The sequence below is a fragment of the Solanum pennellii genome, chromosome 6 (assembly GCF_001406875.1).
Source record: "Solanum pennellii chromosome 6, SPENNV200".
Taxonomy (NCBI): Eukaryota; Viridiplantae; Streptophyta; class Magnoliopsida; order Solanales; family Solanaceae; genus Solanum; species Solanum pennellii.
In genome coordinates, this window is record NC_028642.1 from 39,435,508 (window position 1) to 39,461,759 (window position 26,252).

Consider the following 26,252-nt stretch of genomic DNA (forward strand, 5'->3'; position numbering starts at 1 on the left):
AAAAATATTTAAGTTTGTTTTTATTAAAAAATTTCAACTTCAAAATATTATTTTTTTCACCCCTATGCTCGATTCACCCTCCTAGCAGCCCTCCTCCAAAAAATAAAAATAAAATTCAAGTTTGTTTTTAAAAAATATTCTCAATTGCAAATTTGTTATTTTTCACCCCTAGCCTCACCCCCTCCCAAAAAAAAAAGTTTATTTTTAAAAAATATTTTTAATTTTTTAATAAAAAATTAAGTTTGTTTTTTAAAAAATTAAATTTGTTTTTAAAATTATTTTCTACCGTAGTAAAATAAAAGATATTTCTCATAAACATTTTTCATTCATAAATTAAACAATCAAAATCTTTTTCAAAAAATATTTTCTACTCGCCAACTGAAATAAAAGAATAAGTCAAAAATCTACTTGTTTTTCGCGAAAACATTTTCCTTTCGTACTAAACACACCCTTAGATTACATCTATTTAAGTTTTACCTATTTACAAATGAAGAGTAAAATTATCACATTTTATTTTAGACGGTTTAGAAACAATTTTGACTCTTTTTCTGTATAATTTCTTTTGTACTAGTCAAAGCTTTTACAAATATTTTTCTCTAAGCATACATATAATCAAGTACTCCCAGTAGTTTATCAAATTTCAGTACCTAAACAATCCGATCAAATACTCGCTCCTAACCTTGATCGGAGATTGGTGCGTTTTACCGGAAGTTAGAGGATGTTCAAGTTCTTGAAAGGCGTCGTCGGCGGATCTGGGACGGGACTCAAGGATCTGCCTTACAACATCGGCGAACCTTATTCCATTGCTTGGGGATCGTGGGTTCACTACCGTGGCACTTCCAAGGTTAGTTGCCACGCTTTTTCTCTACTCAATTATGCGTTATCTACTCTTGGATGCTTTCCCTGGTGTAGTCTTATCTCCTTTTCATTTCTCCCAGCTGAACATTCAGGTTTATGTTTCTACTATGGAGTTTATCACATTTGCTTTTGATGATGCTTAATAAAATTAATTCTCTTTTCTATGCTGGCTCGTGTAATGACGACTAGGAAGGTAATGTAATTTTGAATTATGTAATGTTGGTGATTTTTAGATGGAACTTTTTTTTTTCTTTCTAAAATGACTGTGGTGTCTAGCCCAGTGTGCGTGAACCTGGACTATTCCACCGGGTATCTGGAACTTGGGAGTTAGGAGTGTACTTCTTCTCTACTTTCTGTTAGTTCATTACTTCTTAGGTGTCAACAGGTAAGCTGCTGGAGTGATTTATAGTAGCAACGCTCTATCCCACTAGACTCGGAATCTGATTCGTGCAAAATTTATGTTCATGGTGTCACAACTAGTTTGGTAGATCTTATCTGATTTAACTTGTACAGAAAACCATTTTATACTTGTGGAACTGAGAGTACACATGATCAAATTGCAATGCACTTACTAGCATCTTCAAGCCCCTTACGTGGTCTTTGAAAATGGTCTTTTAGTTTTTAACTTATCAAAAGGAAAAAACCCCGCTGGTTACGTTGGGTGCACCTTAATAACTCAAGAGGGGGAGGCCGAATTGAGTTGTACCAAATTGTCATTACCACTTAAATTTGCCTAACCCCACTAGTGAACCTGGTTGTTATGTATGTTCAGTTTGACAATAGAAACAACAAATTTGCAAAATTAATAAGAGCACAGAGTTTTACATGGAAAATTACCCAGCTCAAAGGGTGCAAAAATTACCCAGTAGGATTTACCTCCAAACTTCACTAACACAATGAGCCTAAGTTTAAATTACAAAGTCCTTGCAGACTTAAATCTAACCCGTGATGCCAACAGTCACTCAACGCCAATTTCCTCAAATCACACTGACTTGGAGCAACACAGTTGTTTACTAGAAGAACTTACGGCGACAATTAGTGCCTGATCGAATTGATCAGGTCATGTAGGAACAAGGTTTAAGTCTACTGGTCTGTTAGGATGCCTCAGCTGCATACATCACTGCACTTCCACTTGACACCTATCGTAATGATAAATGGCTCGTCTCGCCGTGACCTTCTCTTGAATTCTCAAAAAAACTTCTGTCGCTCCATCCCCGCAGGGCAGAGAACCCGTCGCTGTCTAGGCTGTGCTAACGGAATCTCTGGAGAAGTTGGAATAGGAGAGCCCTCATCTTGAGGTGGGCTTACCGCAATAGTTCTTCACAACGGGAACCTACCTAACAATTGCTCCGATTGTTTTTTTCACTAGAACATCAGCAACCTAATAGTACTTCTCAAAAATGACTTGTTAGTACTCACTAAGCCTGATACAATTGAACTTGGACTGGAGTTGATGTGAGACACTAAAAGGGAATAGTTCTTCACACTCTCAGATGGTAGTTGTCAGATCTTCCAAGAACTGCATGTTACTTGTGAACTCATGACCTCCCCCCCCTCAACTCAATGTGTATAAATGATGATCTCCTGCAGCACGTATACAATATATACTCTTTCTCGTTAGTAAGCACATAAACAAGGAAACTATAAATTCCAAAGATCCTTATCAATTAAGAATATGAAATCAAATCTAATTGCGCTCCCGAAGGGTTCTTCAGACACGACTTCCCAAAAATATCTCCTTTACACGTAATCCTTCCCAATGCAATTACCATGACAATCTTGTCAATATCTCTCATATTTTATGAATAATACAGGAAAAATATGAATATAATTTCCCATATATCCTCTAAAAATATGTCAGTACAAAATGTTTACCATATATGCAGTTCTCAAAACACGTAAGACTCATGCAATATGGATCTGGCTCTTTTGCATTTTTCTTCACAGAATACTTTCGGGTTTGTAAATCAACAAAAGACATTAATCTCAACATAGGTCCTTTAGTTTCATGCATCACAGATGCCAAACTCTCTTCATCTAGGCAGTTTTTGGGGGATAGTTTCCGGTTCTTGGTTCATTTTGGAAATCATATTCATCAATGTAACTCAACTGATGGAATGATTGCCATTCTAATTGGCAAACAACTAAGATTGACATATTTGTAGAATTTCTACTGTTTTCTCTGCCAGTATGGCATATACTTTACTCTATATTTATAATGGTGGCTACCAATCTTTTCCAAAGATGGTAGTAATATAGAGGTTCCTCTATAATGTTTAAAAAGAATCTATGCTGTTTCTGGGTGGCTACTAGCTATCACTTCTTACTACAACAATTTCAATTTTTTGTTTTGTTTATGGCCTAACATTTTACAAAAAGAACTTAACCAAAATCCGTGGATGATATTATTTTGATTATTCTTATGAAATTCTTTGGAACAAAGACATCACTCTCTTCTCGTGTTCCATTTAGAAGTAATGGTAAAAAAAGAGTAAACTGTAAAGAAGATCCAAGCAATATCAACTTAATAAGGGGTCTTTTGGTAGAGTGTATACAAATAATGCTCATTAGAGTGTATTAGTAATGCATGTATTAGTTAAACTTGCATTAGTTATGCATAAATTATATCTTATGCATTGTTTGGTTTGATTTATTAAAAATAGTTTGCATTATATAAAAATATTTATTTACAAAAGTATCCTTCACAATTATGGTGGAAAAGATGTAAAAGTGTTTTTTAGAGGTAATTTGGTCTTTAACCATGCTAATGCATGTATTAAATCGATCCTTCCCTAAAGATTCATAACAATTTGGTATCAAAGCCTAACACAATGAGTGATGAGATCATTTCTCGATTTCAAGGAGAACATATCATTACAGAAACCCTAATGGACTCTAAAATTGCAGCAATGGAACAACGCCCCATCGAAAGAATTGTTCAAGTCATCCAAGAACAATTGTCTAGATTGGGAATTGACTCCACAAAACCAGCAACCCACAAACCTGAGTCAAATAATGCCCAAACAACATATTAACAATTCCTGTTACAAAAGGCAATACACCACCTACTTATAGCGGCACCAATAATCCTTTAATTCGGTCACATCACTGTGAACATTTATTTGAAAAAATTCAACGTAAAAGAAAAGCAAAAAAGATTGGTATGGCTGGATTTCACATGTTTAAACTAGCACCATTATGGTATTATCAACCTAAACTAGCGAAAGTCTTAATGAGTTGGGAAGAATATTAACGATTCGGACCTCATAAAAGTAGCAACGTGATGGAAAATTAGCTGTGCTTCAGCAAACGGATAGAGTCGAAATTTGTCAATGTCAACTTCAAGCTAGGGTTGGAATTGGATAAGTTGATACTGATCCAAAATTTCCGGATGATTGCCCCGAAACTTGAGCTTGAGGACAAGCTCTTTCAATGTGAGGGGAGTAATGTAGGGATGCGTTGGAAGTCATTAATTTAAGTATTTAATTATATTTTTAGTTGCTTTATTTATTATTCTAGAATATGGTTTAGTTTTAGAGTTTCATAACGATTAGGTTAAGTTGTAGTTATTAGCTTGGAATATGATTTAGGTCTTCTACTTTCATAAGAATTAGACTTACTATTAATGTAATAAGACTCCTCTTTCATTGAACTCTTAGGTTTCAGTCTCCCTTTGAAGAGCTGAAGAGATAGGAGTTCTCTCTTTTAATGAACTCTTAAGGTTTCAGCCTTCCTTTTAACGAGCTGATTTATATATCGCCTTGGAAATCGATCCTTCCGTGAAGATTCATAACAAAATAACTACTGCAAGCATTAGTTATACATGGCATATAAAAGTGCACCAAACAAGGGACTACTAATAGTCTAATACACAAAGCTACTGCATGCATTATATTTGCTAATACACTTATTTTATTGCAACCTAAAGCTTGTTGCTACATAACAACAACAACAATAGTAATCGTGCCTCAACATGTTGGGGATGGATATACGAATCCTCACCACCCATTCCGCTCTCATTTGTACCTGCTTCATACTAATATGCTGTAGTTTAGGTTTCTCTATAAGTAGAGTTTCCCTTGGTTTTCTGCTAGCATATTTTCTCTAAACAGTCTAAAAATAATTTTTGCAAAAACTGGACCGGAAGGAAGTATCTTGACATGATTAAGCCTTAGTCTCAATTCGTTGATATCACCTATATGGATCTTTTGCTTCTAATATGATTGTTCTCTAGAAGTTACTTCCTATGTGCTCTACTTTTATCTAGTATGCTAATCGATGCTTGTTGCTTAACCATAAAAATGTTGCTCTAGCTTGATACACCAACATACCAGTCCTACAAAATGGGGGTCTGGAGAGGGTAAAGTCTACGTAGACCTTACTCCTACCTCAGAGGTGCAAAAGTTGTTTCCGATAGACCCCCTTAGCTCAAGGAAAAATAGTCTGAAGTACTCCCAAAAAGAACTATTTCAAAAAAAAAAAAGCCCCAAAAAGAAGTAACAGAAGTACAAGAAACAACAGATAATAACAAAACAACAAATATTAATAGAACATAAACTATAAGAAAACAATATGATGATTGAGGTGCAAGAAACAACAAATAGTAACATAAATTGAAGGATAAGAAATTACCAGAGCAATACTATGACTACTAATATGAACTAACAACAAGACATCACTCAACTACCTACTTGCCTTCTACCCTAATCTATATCCTCCATAGCCTCCTATCTAAGGTCATGCCCTCGATAAGCTGGAGTTGCATGCTATCCCGTCTGATCATCTCTCCCGAATACTTCGTTGGTCTATCTCTACCTCTCCGGAAAGGCTGAAATCATCCAGAGCTAACTTTTCTTTTGCTTGATGATGGGACGTATAGTAACAACAATTTAAAATTTAGTCTATATGTCCCCGTTATCAAAAAAATTGAAATGTAACCGATATTATTAATAGCAAAAAGCGCAAAAAGGCTCTGAGGTCCATAGGGGCTTTAAGCACAAATAAAGCATGAGCTTAAATGGAGAAAAACACAGAGAGAAAAAAATATAAATTTATTGATTTAGTTTGAGACTTATAATATTTAGCACACGAATGACAAAAATGAACAAAGAAACTAAACTTTTTTTTACGATATAGTGAAATATCAATGGTTTAGTGTTGCTTCTTCAGAAAAGGCTCATTAGCAAGAAAAAATATTAATTAGAACCTGATGACGATACTGAAACGCACATTAAGCGAGGGGAAGCGTTCAACATGTTTTGAGCCCGCTTCAAGGCTTAAGCGCACTTTAAGCACGCCTTAGACAACACTGATCGTAACAACAATTCCTTATTTGATGGAACTGTAACTCGTGAGATTCCCTAAGCTATAATACTTGAACGAACCAATAGCATATAGAGCACTTTTGAGCTTAGTGTACCCAGATACTTAGCAAAGGTGTGTACTATTTTCACATAATTTTCATCTTTTTCTTATCCCCTAAAAGGAAGAGAAGAGCAATGTCATCCCTTCCTGCATGCCAATAGAGAAGTTGATCTTCTCTCTTGTTACAGGATGATGGTGCTCCTGTCTCAATATTTGCGCTTACGGGTAGTAATGCAAATGATGGACATCTAGCTGCTGGTCGAAATGGAGTCAAGCGACTTCGCACTGTAAGCTAATTATTGGTTGTAAATTGGGAGTATAATGACACTTCTCATCGTCTTATATTTGGAGTTACTCTTTTCTCCTCATCAGAGTTCCTCTAAATGTCAGTTTGTTGTTTTCAGGTTAGGCATCCAAATATTTTGTCATTTCTTTACAGCACTGAAGCAGAAACATTTGATGGTTCTACTACTAAGGTTACCATATATATTGTTACTGAACCTGTCATGCCACTCTCGGAGAAGCTCAAGGAATTAGGATTAAAAGGTAACCAGAGGTATGAATGTACTTTAGCTTCTTTTTCGCTCTACGATTCAGATGCTTGATTGCTTAACTCCGTGTTTCAATAATGGGGACATACAGTAACAGCAATTTATCAGTACCTATAATCTTTTATTGGCATCTAGCTAGATTCACGAGGAATGTAGACCAACGATCACGTTTCTAGTGATATTTTTCTGAGAAGTTGTTGCTTCTCCTTTTTTACCAAGTTTACATTTTCAATGCAAAAGAATGGTTAAGATGTTGACCTACAGGAAAAAAATATTGAGATGTTAACCACTGATTGTTTGGTTATACAAAGAAAGTGCTAAAAGTGCCTTTTTTTGTGTTTAAAAATATTGTACTGGATTTTTATTCTATTTCTAAGGTCGCTAGGGAGTGGGAGATTTTTTTTTGCAAGTAGCCCATATTGTTTTATATGTTTTTATCACACTTCTTCTTATGGCTTCGAAATAAATATATCATGAACAATTGGAGTGGCTTCGGTGTTCCTCATTGTGTGTACGTAGGTTATACTTTTTCCCCAAGATTCATGCTATTTATTTGAAGTATTAATGTTGTGAACTGTATGGCATAGTGGGGAGATGATTTAACTTGGACATGCAAAATAATTATACCCAGAGATGCAAGACACAATGAATCACAAAAGAGATCTGTATTAACCATTACAATGTTATTTGTGAAAAGGATTTGGTTTAACATTACAATAAATACTATCTGCTCTACGTGTTCTTTAATCTTAAACTTGGGACTGATTATTGAGTCAATACCTTTTCTTTTAACTTGTAAGGTAGTATTTGTAATTAAAATCAGATATCTGGCACTATCATTATTGTGTCAATACTCTAATTACATACTCTTAAATGTTAGATTGGGGAAGATTTGTCTCCACAAGTGTATTTCATTTGTGCGAAAGCTGAAAAGAAAGGGGAAGAAGTAGTTTGTTATTTTTCTCTCAATATTAAAAGTAGGTTTATGTGAATTAGGTACCTTCAGACTAAAGGTATCTCCCCCGAGGCTTTGGTCTAGAGGCAAGAGCACAATGCTTGATGCATCGCTTTGGCTCACCACACAGGTTGAACCCTGTTTTAGACAAAAAGCTTGATATTTAAGTGGAGAAGTGTAGAGGGTTAGACCCATTATTCACTGTGTTTCGGACCTTGCACCATTGGCTCTAGGAAATTTCTCGTTTATAAAAAAAGTATCTTCAGACAAGTTACTTTCTCTTTGATGTGAAAGTTCTTGAGATTTTGGTGAATTGAGATCAAATGATGTTTAGAACAAATCAAATTTTGAAGCGTGCATCTCAATGGATATTATTTGTTAAGCGTAACTAGAAGAAAACTTTCTTTCTCTTTATGGATAACCAATTCATTTCAAATATAGTTGGGAGAATTTACCAAGAAATGGGTAAAAAACACCATGATTTTGCTGTTCTTTTTGTTGGAGTAGCTGTGAGAGATTTAAGTACTGATTGGTTGGATGTTCAGTTGTGTGCTTGTGTGTGATTTTGCTTTGACAATTTGATCTTGGAAATCCTTTGGCGTCTTAAGGGTGTGTTCAATATGGTGGAAAGAAGACAATGTTTTCCAATTTTCCCATGTTTGGTTGGTCAAAATTTATGGAAAACATGTTTTCTAGGAAACTACTTAAAAATGGGGAAAATGACTTCCCTAAAGTAGGGAAAACAAGCTATACAAGTGGCACCACACATTGATTGTGTCCTTCCACCCTCCAAAATAACTCATTTTCACTCCCTTCCCCGTAGCTCCCGCCTCCATCACCCCACACCCCTACCCTCCCCACGACCACACCCACCTCCCATACTACTTGTCTCTACTTGTCTTAGAGAATAATATTTTTTGCTTACCTACCAAACATAAGAAAATATGAAAGAAAAACCCACCTTTTTCCGGGAAAACATTTCCTTCACACTGAACACACCCTAAGATATCACTGTGATTCTCATGTCTCTTCAACGTGTTGTTTACTTTTGACAATATCTTATTAATGCATCTCACCATATGTGGCAGAGATGAGTATTACGCATGGGGACTGCATCGAATCGCGAAAGCTGTGAGCTTCTTGAATAATGACTGCAAACTTGTAAGTAAATACCTAATGGAATTGATTTGCTTTCCATGTTGAAGATCACATTTAGCTATATTCATGGGAAGCGATTCGGAAGTTTTGAATATTTGCTAAATAAGATATTGCTCCATAGGTTTATAATTTATTTTTGGTAAACAATTTTTTTTGAACTTGGTAACTTTTATTTTTGGTAAACAAAATTATACCAATTGGAATAAATACAAAACCAGATAGGAGCAGACTTCCTATCTCTAAAAAAGAAACAAAACAGTTCTAATACTACAGCTTACTGCAAACAGACTGCAGTAGCTTTGTACATAAGATGTTTAGATGCATTTGTTGTATACTCAATCTTCATAATTTAGTCCTTGGACATGGCAGAACCTGGATTTTGGAAGATGGGCCAACTTATACTGGAATTGGACAAAAAGACTCTAGGGTATCCATTTTTCAAGGGAAATTATAAAATTTGCAGACTTTTAGAGATATAAGTGAAAAAAAGTAAAAAGCTGGGGGACCATCATCTGCCTCAATCTCCACAATTGGTTGGTTTGATGGATTTGTTTCAAACTGTGCTTTATTGCTGCAGGTTCATGGCAACGTTTGCCTGGCTAGTGTTGTCGTTACTCAAACTCTAGACTGGAAGTTGCATGCCTTTGATGTTCTTTCGGAATTTGATGGGAATAATGAGTCTTCTGTTGGACCAATGCTGGTAACTTATTGGTCACCTCTGCTTCTGGGTTAGATTAGTGAACAGAAGTTCTTTTTAAGTTTTCGTATCATATTATCTCAATTTATGTTCTGACTTCGGAACGAAATAACAAGGGATTTTCCAGACGCAGCCACTTGTTAGCTACTTTCTTTCTTCTTCTGTTGTTTTGTTTTTGCTGGGTGGACTACATTACTATCTCATATATTGTCACAGCATCATCCATTCTGCAGTCTGATGAGTTAATGCTATTCCCTCTCCCGTTTGTCATGCCGCTTAGTGAATGATTTTTATAAATTTATATACTTTTTACCTTCTGTTTTTGTTTTCAGCAATATGATTGGCTTATTGGTACACAGTACAAACCCATGGAGCTACTCAAGTCTGAGTGGGCGACAATAAGAAAATCTCCAGCTTGGGCTATAGATTCTTGGGGTTTGGGTTAGTTTCTTTGTCTTTGGTTTTAGATTGGCACGTTGGACATCTTCTTTAGTTTGTTAAGAATATCATTATAAGAATAAATGTTTTCTTGTCATTAGTTTATGTTTCTATAATTAGGTTTCACATTCCGGCATTTAGTTTATGTTTCTATAATTAGTTTTTTCGGAAACAACCTCTCTACCTCCACGAGGTAGTGGTAAGGTCTGCATACATTCTACCCTCCCAGATCTTATTTAGTGGGATTTCACTGGGTATGTTGTTGTTCTATAATTAGGTTTCACATTTGTGCATTTGAAAATTGTTTGTTTTGGTGGGACCCTGTCAATGTTTCTGGCCTTTTAATTTCCTTTGTGTAGAAAAACTAGAAAGCATTCACACTATCAACCTTTTCTTAGCTAATGACTTAACCCCATACCCATTTTCAGATCATTGTTGCGATGCATTTTGGGTTTGTCTTTTTTTTTTAATTACTGGGAAGGGGGTCGCAGTTTTTGGATGTAAATGGAGGTTAGAGCTTTTGGATAGTCTTTGGAATACTGCTTTGGTTCTTAAATTTTCTTCTTCCACCATGAACTAACTTTTGTTCTTGGGGTATTGTTAGGCTGTCTTATCTATGAACTCTTTTCTTGTACAAAGTTGAGCAAAACAGAGGAGCTGCGTAATACTGCTTCCATTCCAAAGGTATTGCTGCTATGTTTCTGGTTTTTATTTGCATGCTCTTCACTATTCTAGCTGTATTCTTGTATCCTGTTACAATTGGCTTATGTTTCTGTCTCACAGTCTCTACTTCCAGATTATCAACGTCTCTTAAGTTCTACTCCTGCTCGCAGATTGAATTCATCAAAACTTCTGGAGAATGGTGGTAATCATCCTTGTTTTCATTTGAGTTTGTTGTTTAAATTTCCTTCTCTAGCTTTCCGATTTGCAGATGGTACCACTATTAACTTTGACTTGCAAAGTTGTTAACTTATTTTTCGGATAAATGTAATGGTTGCTTAATCTGCATCGATATATGTTACACATGATATAATTGTTGTGCTGGTCTGGATTGTCTTTCTAACTGTAGATATTAGCTCCAGCTAATGTTTGACACTATGTTTTGTCTTGCTTCTGAGTCGATTCTTCCCATTCAGAGACTCACTGAGAAGTGGGTTTGTTTGTTTTAGAAATGGGCAAATGGCTAGCTATCACGTATCTTTGATCAGTAAATCAATGTTTCCTGGAGGTGGAATATAGGATTTGTAGTCTGTTGTGGTTCTTTCTTCCTTCCTACCTTCCACTACTTCTTATGAAGAAAAGGTCAACTTATTTCCCATAGCTCCCATGAAACCTCTGTTTTAGCTGTGTTGTTTTCATGGTTAAAAAGTGATTTTAGAGATTGATAGACATGGCAGTCATGGTATGGTCCTAACCTTTAATTGATATCTATCATGAAAGTAAATTATTTCATTTCCTCGTCAATTTTGTTTTTTCCTTATTATCCTTCTCACAGAGCATCTCGTTGTAAAACTTTATAGCCAGTGTTGATAGCTAAATGAAAGTGGAATTTGTTGCATACATATCTTCTCTCTCTCCTGGTCCGTGTATACATCTTACCTTCCAAGATTTCTCTATTCCTCCCTGGATTTTTATTTCTTCTCTGAACCTTATTATATTCTTTTTAGACAAGTCCTGAACTCTATGTATTTCTTCTGGACTTCAGTCTAGCTAAATCACATCAGTGTTATTTGACTTGTCTTTCTGATCAGCCTATGGTGCATATGCCTGTGTTATATACCTCTTAATCAGCTGGTGCTTCAATTGTTCATTCATCATGTGAACAATATTTGCTAGGCCTATGTTATACCTCTTAATTTGCTGGTTCGTAAATTGTTCATTCAGCTTGTGAAGAACATTTGCTTTTGCTCATCTGGTATGCTTTTGTAGTTATTCCTCTGGGTTTATACCAAGTCTCATTTCTTTTTTTATTTGTGTCTTCCTTGAGGTGTTATCATTACTCTTCTCTTTCTAATGTATCATTTACACGCCGAACTCTGAAGTTGCTAGTCATACATTGGCAGAATATTTCCAAAACAAGTTATTGGAGACCATACAGTTCATGGAGATTCTTAATCTCAAAGACAGTGTTGAAAAAGACACTTTCTTCCGTAAGCTTCCAAATCTTACAGAGCAACTTCCTCGTGAAATTGTGCTGAAGAAGGTATTCCTAATTTTTTCTAGCACAATATATTTTGGTTCAATGTGGCTTGTATTTGAAATGAAAAAATTCAAAAATGTTTGTTGCAGTTGCTTCCTTTGCTCGCTTCAGCATTAGAATTTGGTTCTGCTGCTGCACCTGCTTTAACAGCGTTATTAAAAATGGGTTCTTGGCTTTCCAGTGAGGAGTTTAGTGTCAAGGTAACACTTTCCATCTTTCCCGTTCCTTTCTGATTCCAGCAAAGTGATCACATCTTCTCTCGGTATCAATCCTATACCTCTAATATAGGTGCTGCCAACAATTGTAAAACTCTTTGCCTCCAATGATCGCGCTATCCGAGTCAGTCTACTGCAGCACGTTGATCAGTATGGAGAGTCATTATCTTCACAAATTGTTGATGAGCAGGTATGGAACTAGTGAATACATCGTTGTCACTAAATTTCAAGCACACAACTACTTTTTTCAAAGCACACAATTATTCTTTTCAAAGCAAACATGTCCAAGAACTGAAAAACCTCTGGCACTTGGATCATGGGAATGGCTAATAATACTTTTGATCAGGTGTATACACATGTGGCTACTGGGTTCTCTGACACATCTGCATTTCTTCGGGAGTTGACACTTAAATCTATGCTTGTATTAGCTCCTAAGGTATATGCATTCTCTATTATAGCTCCTGTACTTTCTATTATTTCAAATTGGTGGCAACTTCTCAACTTTTGGGATAAGTTCTATAGATGGTTCGTCATTAAATGTTTTTTACATGCAAGTTACAACTGGCTACCTGAACTGAAGCATTATTTACTTTATAACTTGACCCTTTCCTCATGAAGTATGATCTGGGCAATCTGTAATTCTTGATTCTAAGCATCTGCATGCCACCCTTAAACATCTTTATTTCCTTAATTGGTCATCTAACAACTATACCTATGCCCAGGGCCTTGGCTTAGTGGTAAGAGTGCATCATGCGATGTGTGGTTTAGGCACGTGTCATTGGTTTGAACCTCGTCATAGCCAAGCCTGATATTGTAGTCATGTAGTGGATAAGGTTAAAGGGGCAGGTCCAATATCCACCGAATTTCAAACCGTCTGCCACTAGCCCATGGGGATTTCTCGGTTATAAAGAAGAAAAAAAAGAATCACTACCTATCTGAACTGCCACAAATAAAGTAAGATTGATGGTCTTGAGAATGGTTAGTGGACTGTGTACTACAATGAGTTCTGGATTAAAGAAAATGTGAGTTCTGATAATAGAAGATGTGATATCGGCATATAATGTGCATGTTGCATTGTAGAAAATCAACTCCGCATTACACACTTTTCTCATCCTTTTATTTTACTTCTTTCTTCTCTAAATTTGTTCCATACTTTAGAAAACTAAAATTATCATAAAGTAAGTCATCAATGCATTGAAGAAAAAGTCATTTTGAAAGATATGCTATTGATAGTTTGAACATAAACAAATCAGAAGTTGGTCAATATGTTTATGGCACATGTCCAGCCCCTGATCTGTTTTATGGTATCTGACAAGGATATATTGGTGTTTTAGAAATCTTCATGCTTTTTAAGAAGTTGCATATTATGTTTGTTACTAGGATCTTGCAAACTGATGTCCCTTCCAATTCTCATTGTAGCTGTCACATCGCACTATATCCGGATCTTTGTTGAAATATCTCTCCAAGCTACAGGTATGCATCTTCAGGTGCAAAATTACTAATTTTGCTTGTGTGTCTAATTTCTTTGCTTCAGTCTTTTGCTCTTATATTTGTTGCTTATTTAGGTCGATGAAGAACCTGCAATTAGAACGAACACAACCATATTGCTTGGAAACATTGCCGGTTACCTCAACGAGGGGGTAAGAAGTTGATTGTTTCATGCTCATACTAGTGCAGAATTCATAAAAGTGAAATGCTTCTTCAAATGTCTAAAGCACTTTCTTTATATTGGTTACACTTCTCATGTGTAAAGAAAAAAATTAATGCACAGATGTTATTACACTTACTTTTTAATGCTTTTGCAAGGCCTCTTTCTGTAGAGATGGAAATTGATGGACCTTTTTGTTTGTAGACAAGGAAAAGAGTTCTAATTAATGCGTTCACTGTTCGTGCCTTGCGTGATACATTTTCACCTGCAAGAGGAGCAGGTAGGAACATATATTTTCTGCATTTTACTTCATATTGATTAGCTGAATAAATCTTCTTGAGTTGATATTTTCTGCTTAGAATCTTTTGACTTTGTGATGACCGTGATTGCCATTTCTATTCCTCCTTTTCCTCTCTTCATTATTAATGGATGTGAATACTCTTTATGGCAGGTGTCATGGCATTGAGTGCTACCAGTTCTTATTATGACATAGTAGAGATTGCAACAAAAATTTTGCCTAATATTGTCGTACTTACCATTGATCCAGACTGGTATGTTTCTGATTTCAAGTTACATTTACTGTTCTCTGAATCCTTGCCTCTCAGTGTTTTCATCTAGAATCTATCACACCTAGAATAATCTGGTACTTCTCCATCTTCTACCGGAAGTTCGATTAATCTCGTCAGAGACTCGCACCAGATCAGAAGTATAAAAGATATATATGCCTTCGTTTTCAATCTCCAGTGTATGGAGAGTATTCTCCAATTGACTCTTTACTCTGATTCAAGCACATCTCAGATGGTTCTTGAGTCCCATCTCTTCCTTGCCTCCAGCCAACCGTGAGATTTCTCACATATCTCTCCTTCATGATTTTCTGGTTCCATAAAAAAGTGGTAGCCCCAAAACTCTGATCCAAACCCAATCATAGATTTAACAGTCGGAATGCATCCAGACGGCAGACGCCGGTTTCCACCAATTTAATTCCAAGGTGCTTCGCGGCCATCTCCATTCACCAATGACCAACCAAAATATCTTCCTCCATCTTCCTCGTCAGAAACTTGAATCAAAATTGGAAAACATTCATGTCTTACACCTGAACACCATAAGCATCCTTCCCTGTGTTGTAAATCCATCTACACACTGCATTGTGAGTTGGATTTTAATATTTGCCGATGAATCTTCCAACCATACATCTTCTCAGGAGATCTAATTTCAAAGGATAGATAGCTCCTTCAACTCTGATGGGTTTCCCAGTTGACTGCATGACCTGTATATTATCATTGATCTGCCATTTGCCTCTGGCCAACGCCTCAATATAAGTTCCTTCAGCTTTTGCATTTTGCTTTCTATCTGTAGTAGTTGTTCTCTCACATGTAATTAATGTTGCGTTGACTAGCATATCCTAAGGAATATCTTCCTGCTGATTGCCATCCTTCACATCGAGTTCTTGCTACATCAGACCATATATCTGAATCAGTACTACACACAGTTAGATCATAACCCTTCCTCACCCCGAAATGAAATACATTCTGTTCTCCATACTAAATACCTCCAACCAGAGTATTATGGCAGTCACTAGTAAAATGATTGGCAAAAACACAGCTCCAACATGAGATCTTCGTTAGAGTTGACTGGATGTGCTCAGAAACTGAACCAAAAATTTACCTTGAAACTAGTAACTTGGAGCATTTTCTCTCCCAGAATATGTAAAGCTAATTGGAGTGCTGTTATTGCTTGTTTCATTTGTGGATGCTTAATGTTAGGCTGATTGAGTTAGCTCTCCAATCTGAATTAGTGTCACAATTATTTGTTCTTTGGCTGTCTAGATGCTTATAAACATTGCTGTAATGGGTGAACTTTAAGAAAGTAACACATGTTTGCAGTAGAGGACCAGGCATATTATCCACCAAGTTCTGAAGCTGGAGGCCTGGAACAATGGTTTTGTTGGTTATCAAAAGGAAGGCTTTGATTTGTTTATTTTGCGAACCTCTAGCTTGTGCTAGTGCCAAGCAAAACTGAACTACAGAAACTTCTAATATGGTACTCCAAAACAGTTTCCAACTTTCTGGCTTTTTTACTATCTCTGTTCCACTAGTTTGGGTTTTGTCTTATATTAGTTGCAGTTTAAGGATATGAGGTTAATGATTCGAAAGTTAATTGGATAAAAGTAACATTTCATATAAAGAAAATTAGTTGAAGAGTAAAATTAAGTTGAACTCTTAAAAGAAAATAATTAATGCGATGCTGTCAAAACATCTTTGGAATGTCTCAAAGTAGGAAGAGTATGAATTGGGTGGAGGGAGTATTTGTGTGGAATATTTGTTTTCCTTGGCCCAGATGACGGTGAAGATTATTTGATGTTTATCTGCTTGATATTACTTTGCAAACCTTCATTGTGCTTGAGCGAATCAATTATTCTGATCATTTGGACAACCATTTCTGTGTCTGCACTTTCTGCCCCCTTTTGGTGAAACAGCGATGTTCGTAAAAAAGCATTTCAAGCGGTTGACCAATTTTTGCAAATAGTCAAGCAGCACCATGACAAGGTATATATTCTTCTTGATTTTTATTTCATGCACATATGTTTTCCACATAATAGTCTTGAGTTTTAAAGCTCTTCCTGTGAAGCTCTGATGAGAGATCAATAGATGGTATTACCTTGTGGGGTTAACTTTGTTATGGCCAAAAGAAAAAGGTCTTTAACCCCGTTGAAGTCATGAACTGCTCAGCAGACAGACTGCCTTGTTCTATCTGGCAGAGCAACAGTTTCTACTTGTTAATCCATGCGATAATTAACTGCTCGGTGGGGCAGTATAGTTCTTCCATTTTGTGGGAGCTTTTCCCTGTTTACTTGGATAAACTTTGACACTAGACTGCCTTCAGCTTTGTTAGAGTGGGTTTAAGTACCACATTGGTTGGGGAATTGACTGGTGGTTTGCTTATATGGACTTGGATAGTCCTCCCTCATGAGCTAGATTTCAAGGTTGAGTTAGGCCCAAGTGTCATATGTTTACATGGTACTGGTGTCAGGTCTATTCCCTTTTGGGCTCCCGGTCCACGCTGTCTTTGGGCCTGCGTGTGAAGGGGAGTATTAGAGTAGGTTAAAACTGGTGGTCTGCTTATATGTACTTGAGCAATCCTTCCCTCATGAGCTAGCTTTTGGAGTGTGAGTAGGGATGTCAAATGGGTGGGGTGGGTTGGGTTGGGTAATGCGCTCCCCGTCCACGCTAAGTCTGGCGGCGTTACCGGAATCGGGTGAACCAGACCGGTAAGTTCCGGTACCGTTCCGAAACCGGGACCGGACCGGACCGGTAAACCGGTAAATTTTGTCATATTCCGTCCCGGTCCGGAAGGGAACCGGTAGTATGCCGGTCCGGACCGGTATTAAATTAAAAAAAAATTAATTTAAATTATTTAAAACATAAAGATTTAATTTTTTTAATTGAATATAATTTTTATTATAATAATTAAAAAATTAAAAATTTAAATTTCAAACTCTAAAAGTTAAAGAATTTTAATTTTTCAAACTTTAAAGTTATAAAATTTAAATTTCAAACTCTTAAAGTTTGAAAGTTTTAAATTCAAACTTTAAAGTTTTAATTTAAAATTTTCAAACTTTTAAAGTTCGAAATTTAAATTTTATAAACTTTAATGTTTGGAAATTGTAAATTCAAACTTTAAAGTTATAAAATTTAAATTTCAAACTTTTAAAGTTTGAAATTTTTAAATTCAAGCTTTTACAGTTTGGAAATTTTAAATTCAAATTTTAAAGTTATAAAATTTAAATTTCAAACTCTTAAAGTTTGAAAATTTTAAATTCAAACTTTAAAGTTATAAAATTAAAAATTGACAATATTAAAAATTAAATTTAATACAACAATATTTATAAACAAATTAAGGCGAATAGCCTATATTTTTATTTAATATTTATTTGATATTACAATTACATTTACAAAAATATTAGTAGAGTATTACAAAATTTAATCTACACAGCCACCTTCTAGGAAGGGTTCTGTTTGAATCAAATCTCGAATTATCGTACTCTTACTAATAGTTGGTGCCACCATATAAATCCCTTCGTAAATCATTCAACATTTCTTTAGTAACATGTTCGGGAATTGGTTGAATAGAAAGATCTTCCATTGCTTCAATCCCGTTGTCACTATAATCCTGCATTACTTCATCAACGTCATCTTGTAATTTAGTCGGTAGTGGTTCACGACCCAAATTTCTTCTCTCGGCATTAATTCAATCTCGAAATAATACCGATATCTCCAAGATGTCGGCTGCTAGTGAATGCCTATGTTCTCCAAGTTGAAACCTTGCTGCACTAAAGACGCCTTTCGAAGCTACTGACGACGCTTGCATAGCTAATATATCTCGAGCCATCGGTTGTAGTTTTGGAAATTCTTTGCCGCGATTTCTCCACCATGCTAGAATATCTTCAGTAGGTTCTGTATTTTGATTTAACATAGGCATCAAAATCATTTCTATTATCGTGAGAAAGTTCAAGATAATCATATAAATAAGCATCAATATTATCTTCATCAAATCTACTCCTAGAGCTTTGAGTTTCATTTTCACTTGATAAATTTATATTAGCATTATATAAATCATACAATTTTCTAGCTTCAATTTTTATGCTATCTTTAACTTGTTGACAACTAGGAATTTCTTCTAATATACATCATTAATATCTAAGTTAAAATACAATTTTTCAACCATTTTTGATTCACCTACATCTTTATACTGAGGGTTTAACAAACACGCGGTTAAATAAATTTGAGGAATAGGAATATAATATTTTTTAAATTTTAGAATCATTTTTTCAATGGTTTGTTGAAATCTTGGTTTATTTTTAAATTGATATAATTTAGAAGAAATCCTACAAATATCAGGCAAAATAGTGCAAATTGATGGACTATAAAGTACATATTTTCTTTTTGTAGTTAAGTAAAAAACTTTTAGGAAATCTATAAGTTTATGTATATCACGCCAATCACTATCATCTAGTCTATATGTCATATCAGAATTATGAGCATTTCAAACCATTTGTAAGGGTATTCTATATTCATAAGCGACTACAAGCATTTCATATAAGGTATTCCATCTAGTAGCCACTGTTTTTAGAATTTTCTAGGTGGAAGATTATTTTCAAGACAGCAATTTTGAAAATCTTTACGCCTGGACTTAACTTGACATTTAAATATAAAATGACATGCATTTTCTACTTTCGTACATCCGTTATCATACATCTGTACACCATCTCTAACCATCAAATTATATATATGTACAGTACACCTAATATGATAATTATCACCACAGAAAGGACAAAGAGTAGGTTTTAAATATTCAACAACAACATTATTACTTGAAGCATTATCTAAGGTTATACTACTTATTGTATCACATATTCCATAACTTTGTAAAATATCTAAATAGTTTGAGCAATAGAACTACCGGTTTTTTGCATTTGACAACATTTACAACCTAAAATTCTTTTTTGCATGTACCAATTTTCATCAATCCAATGTGCAGTAACAGTCAAATAATCGTTACCGTTTACACTACGACCCATATCAGAAGTAATAACTATTTTACAAGTATTATAATAAAATAAACAACGAAGATATTGAAAATGTTGTGCATGATAATCAAATACAACCTTTTTTATTGTATTTCTAGCAAAACCTTTAAAATTTAAGATTATATACAATTTGAATATAATGTATAAAATCGGGATTTTCAGCAAAACTAAATGGCAAACCCATAGCACATATCATTTTAGCTAGTTCTTCAAGATCTTTTTCTCTACTATATGAAAGTGGTAAACTAGAGCCAGAAACATTAGACGGATTTAATTGTGTTTGTACCATATTAGAGCCGCCTACTCCTACATTTTTAGGAAGGGGGTACCGTTTTTTAGCTTCCGCTATTGCTTTAGCATGCAAAAATTCATTTTTACAACAAGATATTAAATGACTACTCAAATGTCCCGTCCCGCCAGATTTACCAACAGTTTTATGATTTAATTTATGTTTACATTTATTACAAATAACTTGTGTTTTATCTTCGTTTTGTGTCATAAATTGCCAAACAACCGATCTTTTAGCACGTTCTATCTTAGGCCTAGAATGTACGGGGGGAACAGGGGCAGGACAACGAAAGGGAGCGGGACTGGGAGTATTAGTAGTCGTAGGTGGCTCAGTTTCATCATCATCATCATCAAAAGTAGGCGTATCAGTATAATTATCAATATCATTATCATTATCACTAGGCAAATCCTCATCAAAATTACCAAAGCGATATTGTAAATGTTAATGATAAGGATCTCATCCTGAATTACTATCAATATTAAAAACCGTATCATCAACATGTGTATAATCATCCGTATTTTATTCTTAATATAGTAGATTTTTTAGTTTTTGATTTAGAAGAACTACCGATTTTTGCATTATCGGAGGATGTTAAGTTACACATATTTTTTACACGCTCAAATGCACTTTTTTTACCCTTTCCTTTTTGAACAATATTTTTACCGGAATCCATATTAAAATATTAAACGTGAGATTATATATAATACGAAAAATGCAATGCAAATAATAAATCACAAAATAAATAAATAATTATTTAAATATAAATGAAATGTAAAATAAAAGTTGGAACAAATGTACCGAACGTATACTTAAAAAAGTAGACGTTTATGACCGCCAAAAGCCGAACGTGGAAAGTTGAAAGTTGAATTTTGAAGCTCCAAATCCAATTTCCAAAGACCATATAAGGCAACACCGGAATTTAAGATATTATATATTAGAGAATTAGAGATTAGAGAGTAGAGAGTTGAGAGAATAGAAGATGAATAGATGATTTTGTGATTTAAAAGAATGAAATTTAGGGGTATTTATAAGTAAAAAAATGGGTTAAAGTGTAATTTTTAAAACTTTAGGGTATAAAAAAGTTTGGGGGTTAGGAGTGTAAGTGACTGGAATTTGGGTCAAATAGCCGTTGGGGGGGGCCCACTAGCCGTTACCCAACAACTATAAACGGATAGATTTAAAAAAATAAATTGACCGGACCGGTAATTTCTGGAACCGGGAGGGACTGGTAAATCCCGGTTTCCGTCCCGTTACCTGTCCTGGAATCGGACCGAACCGGTCTATACCGGGACTAACCGGTACCAAACCGGGACCGGACCGGTAACCGGGACTTACCTGTTCCGCTGCCAGTCTTAGTCCACGCTCCTATTGGGCCTGCGCGTGAAGGGGAGTATTAGAGTAGGTTAAAATTGGTGCGTGCTTATATGTTTTTTTTTTTTTTGAGAAGGTAACGATTATATGTGCTTATATGTACTTGAGCAATCCTTCCCTCATGAGCTAGCTTTTGGGGGTGTGAGTATGAATGTCAAATGGGTGGGTTGGGTTGGGTTAAGATTGGAGATACTAATGGATTGAAATAGAAATCCGGTTGGTCATGACTCATCAAAGTTGATCCGCTTAAAATCAATTATTTTAACATATTGTTATTTACTTTTTATAACCACAATCTAAATTTCAACTCAAGAAAATAAAAATAATAATTTACAAATGGATAAATAAATCTTAGAAGATATGAAATAGATTATTCATACCTTTCAATATGGAAACATACACTATACCTTTGCAAATAAAGAGTCTTAAAACGGGTTGGAGATTGAATTGGGCGCAATTGAAGACTCATTTTAAATGGTTACGGCTTGGATGAGTTGAGATTGGCCGAATTCAAATTATCTTGAGCCCAATTCGTAATTTTAGGTGGATTACCTATATTTGGGCTCATATTTGACACCCCTAGGTGTGAGTTGGGCTCAAGACCTAATTTAACAAGCTTTTTGAACATTTCTGCATCTATTCAGAAAATATTTTCTTGTGTACAACTTAGGTGTTGTTTTCTTGTGTTCAACTTAGGTGTTCTTGTTGGCTTGTTTTCTTTAAACTAGTTCTCGGAACGTGCATCGCACGTTTGTCCCCTAATTGATATTAGAAAATTTTAATTTATATAGCTAAGTTCAAATCTAAGTCCTTTCATATGTAAGTTTAACATAAGAATTTAACTTTGCACAAAGTATAACATGAAAATCTTGTGTTAGATGTTGGAGGTCTGATATATTAAATACTTCATGAAAAATGAACATTTATTTTATCAGAGGAATTACTATATTTTAATTATTAAACATAAGTTTTAATAATCAAAAAAGAAATTGTCTATAAAAAAGATACGTATAAAGAAAAATATTACAAAATGTTTGGGCCGTATACCATCAAATTTATAGAAAAAATTAAAATTTCAAACGAAAAAAAGAATAAATAAAGACATGACATCCATAAAAAAAGACATCACATTTAAATATATAGACAAAAATATTTTCATACTGATTGAATTACATTTTGTTAAAAGTAGACTTATTCTAGACAAAACATGATTTACTCTAGACGAAACATATCATATGCATAAAAAACTATAATCATATATAATAATAAATAAGACAAACAGAAAAGAAGGCATGAATATGTTAAGAATAAAGATAAACTGTATTTCTTGATATATATATATATATATATATATATAAATAAATTCTAAAATAATATTATTCAATGTATCATTTAGTCATTTTTTACTATACATTATTTTTTATTTTATTTTTACTTTTGCACTTATTTTGTACCTCTCTATAACAGTTAAGTACATGAATTTTTTGGACATTTGAGATTACATATAAAAAGGAAAAAGTACAAATATGTGGGTTTAAAAAAATAAATGATTATCAAACAATGAAAAATACATAATCATTATTCTATGGGATTTAGCATGTTTACCCTCAAAATAATTAATGATAAATACAAAAAATGTAATTAGCTTTACTATATATATCTTAAAATAGAAGAAAGGATGAATACAAAAATACAATAATCAACTACAAAGTTATATTTAAAAACTCAAAACGATGGAGATGTGAAAAATAAATATTTACTTACAACTTCATGTTGAAGTATATTCATCTTGTAACTATCATAGTTTACATATTTCTCAACAAAAAGAAGATGAATATGTATGAAATTTTAAAGGATACAAATAAATAAAATAGTAAGAATTCTTATAATTACAAACTGGTAATGAAAATTTTACAAGGGATGTAGACTAACCTACTCTAGTATGCAAGATGATTACAAACTTGAATAAAATAAGGAATATATATAATGTGGTGTGAGTGTGTTTGATAGACTCTTCATTACCCCCACTTATCTTAGAAATTAAAGTTGAAAGGTTATTAGACTCTTCAATATCTACATTTAATTAGTACATGAATATATGATGCATTAAGATCTTATTTGATGCATGAATTTAAATATAACTTTTACTTAATATTTAATTAATTAAATAGATATTAATATTAATTTATTTTAGAGGTAAAATAAGGGTAAAATGGTAATTCAACTTTGAGGTTAGAAGCTTCCCACTTATAATAATATATGATCTAACCTTTTACCACATTAGTGGGCATTTTGGGTATGATCAACATATATTACTCTTGTTAAGATAACTATTCGTTGTTTGCTTGCTTGCATGAGTTCTCTACATGTTTAAATTTGTCCTTTTCGTGGTAGTCATCCTTGTCTCCCATCAGTGGCCCCATTTCTGATCTTTGTCGCATTTTCACTGTATGTGAATCTCTTTTTCTCTCCCCCTCCCCCTGAGCTTATAATAAGTCTTTTTTGGGCTTATACAGACGAGCACCGGAGATACCAGCACTACAAGCATGGGAACTTCATCGATTCCGGGAAATGCGGGTTTGCTTGGGTATACTTCTGTTCTATTTTTGCTGCTACTTCAACATTTGACCGCCACAACACTGATTTGGCAAGAAGCTGAAAAAAAATCAAAATTTAAAGCTAATTTTCCTGAATTTGGCCATAATAATGGCTGAAACATTCTGTTGACTTGTATTTCCTGTGATTATGGCAATTTGAAGGGCGTTGATTATGTATTAGAGTATTTTATTGAGGAATTATTACTAGGAATGGCAAATGTAATTGAAGTCCATTCACTGTGATGGAAGCTGTGTGATTTTCCTTTCCTTTATTCAGTTTGCATTTTTCTTTCTTGTTCACTTCAATATGCCTTCATTGCTTTGATGCAGCTGGGCTATGAGCTCACTGACGCTTAAAGGAGGCAAAACCTCTGAACAGAATCTCAATGCTCCAGCTATTTCTAGTGTGACTCTTGCTTCTGCAGTCCCCGATGCTAGCTCAAGTATGATTCTTACCAACTTGTTTCCTTTGCATTATGCTACTTCCGTTAGTGGATAGCTGAGATGATTGTCACATTGATTTTCAAAATCAGTTTAATGCTTATGAAGATGCCTTTTGCCTCCGGATTTGTTACTGATATTGGTTTCGTCAGATCACATAGTTGCAGATAGTGCGAGTATAAAACCAGTCCATATAAGTTCTGGAGCAGATGTTGCAGATCATCCTATTCCTGTATCCCCAGCATCATCTGATGGATGGGGAGAACTTGAAAGTGGAATTCATGAGGGTCATGATAGTGACAAAGATGGTTGGGATGATATCAATCCACAAGAAGAACCAAAACCATCTCCTTCTCTTGCAAATATTCAAGCTGCTCAAAGGCGTCCTGTCTCTCAACCAAAACCACAAGGTAGAATGCATGGTAAATTTGAGTGTAAATAAATGCTTCCATCTACTATATGTCTCTAGGAAGATTGCAATTCATTGGTTCGCGTGTAACAAAAGGCAAGGTCCAAAACCAATGGGGGTTTGGCTGGGTAACAAATTGTGTATGACTGGGGGATCAACTGCTGCAATTCATAATTATAGGTTGTGTCTGATTGCTTATAGGAAACTTGAGTTTTTAACTGATTCTGGCAATGCTCTCCCTTTCCCCTACCCTCTTTCCACACAACCCACCCTAGAGAGCCATAATGAAGGAATTAAAGACCAGAAATAGGAAGCAGATAATATCATTTGATTGTCAAGTCAAATCTAATTTCTTTTCTTTAATGTTTGTGGTAGGAACTGGTTTGCGGGGTAAAACCACTCTTAAGATGAGTAAAGATGATGATGAAGATTTGTGGGGTTCTTTAGCTGTTCCTGCTCCAAGAGCAACTTCTCAGCCATTAAACTCAAGAGCAAACAAAAAGGTTGACGATGACGATCCTTGGGCTGCCATAGCAGCCCCAGCTCCTTCGTCTAAGCCTTTTAACGTGAAAAGAAGTGGAGCACTTGATGACAATGACCCCTGGGCTGCTATTGCAGCTCCTATGCCAACTTCCTCAGCAAGACCTTCAATTGGGCGAGGCCGAGGAACCAAACCCGCAGCTCCTAAATTGGGTGCGCAAAGAGTAAACCGAACATCATCTGGAATGTAAATTACAAAAGCAAACTAAGGCTCCGCAGCAGATTTGAGTTGATCCTGTAAATTTTTTCCCCGAGGCGGCTAAAGTTCCAACTGAAATATGTAAATGGAAGTTCTATAGATGTGTTATGTTACTAGATTTCTCAATATATAATTGTCTCCTTATGTCAAAACACTTGAAATCTTTGTTCTCGCCCTGTAATAAAAGTAATCAGTTCATTGTAAATGATAGATGCCATTACTTTTCGGCTAATGTAGAGAGATAGCTTTGTGAAAAAAGCCCTGCAGTATAGTATGTTTGTTTTTCTTGTTTTCCCTGTACGTAAAGCTTTTATTTTTCATTTTCAGCAGTCGCTCCAAAACGACTCAATGCCAGAATGTTAATTGTTTCAAGTTGATGCAGAATGTAAAAGATTAGTTTTGCTTTTAACTAATCAATCATATATTATTATAAGTGGGAAGCTTCTAACCTCAAAGTTGAATTACCATTTTACCCTTATTTTACCTCTAAAATAAATTAATATTAATATCTATTTAATTAATTAAATATTAAGTAAAAGTTATACTTAAATTCATGCATCAAATAAGATCTTAATGCATCATATANTATTATATATGATTATAGTTTTTTATGCATATGATATGTTTCGTCTAGAGTAAGTCATGTTTTGTCTAGAATAAGTCTACTTTTAACAAAATGTAATTCAATCAGTATGAAAATATTTTTGTCTATATATTTAAATGTGATGTCTTTTT

The 26,252-nt window shown here is 34.7% G+C and overlaps 1 protein-coding gene across 3 annotated transcripts; it reads left to right on the forward strand.

The window, feature by feature from the left end:
• The first annotated feature begins 561 nt into the window (after positions 1–561).
• On the forward strand, positions 562–25,817 carry LOC107023759 (probable inactive serine/threonine-protein kinase scy1). Of its 3 annotated transcripts, XM_015224552.2 has the most exons (22): positions 562–844; positions 939–950; positions 6,411–6,509; positions 6,627–6,778; positions 8,817–8,889; positions 9,464–9,586; positions 9,916–10,024; positions 10,626–10,705; positions 10,805–10,886; positions 12,085–12,224; positions 12,311–12,421; positions 12,510–12,626; positions 12,783–12,872; positions 13,856–13,909; positions 14,002–14,076; positions 14,289–14,364; positions 14,536–14,635; positions 16,561–16,630; positions 23,848–23,918; positions 24,259–24,371; positions 24,522–24,779; positions 25,154–25,817. In XM_015224552.2, the coding sequence occupies exons 1-22, from the start codon at positions 719–721 to the stop codon at positions 25,507–25,509; spliced, it is 2,487 nt and encodes an 828-aa protein (XP_015080038.1). In that variant the 5' UTR covers positions 562–718; the 3' UTR covers positions 25,510–25,817. The 3 variants fall into 3 exon arrangements, with proteins under 3 accessions (XP_015080038.1, XP_015080040.1, XP_027773618.1); XM_015224554.2 differs by lacking the exon at positions 939–950 and having other exon boundaries at positions 563–844; XM_027917817.1 differs by lacking the exons at positions 562–844; positions 939–950 and adding an exon at positions 956–1,051.
• Positions 25,818–26,252: the final 435 nt, after the last annotated feature.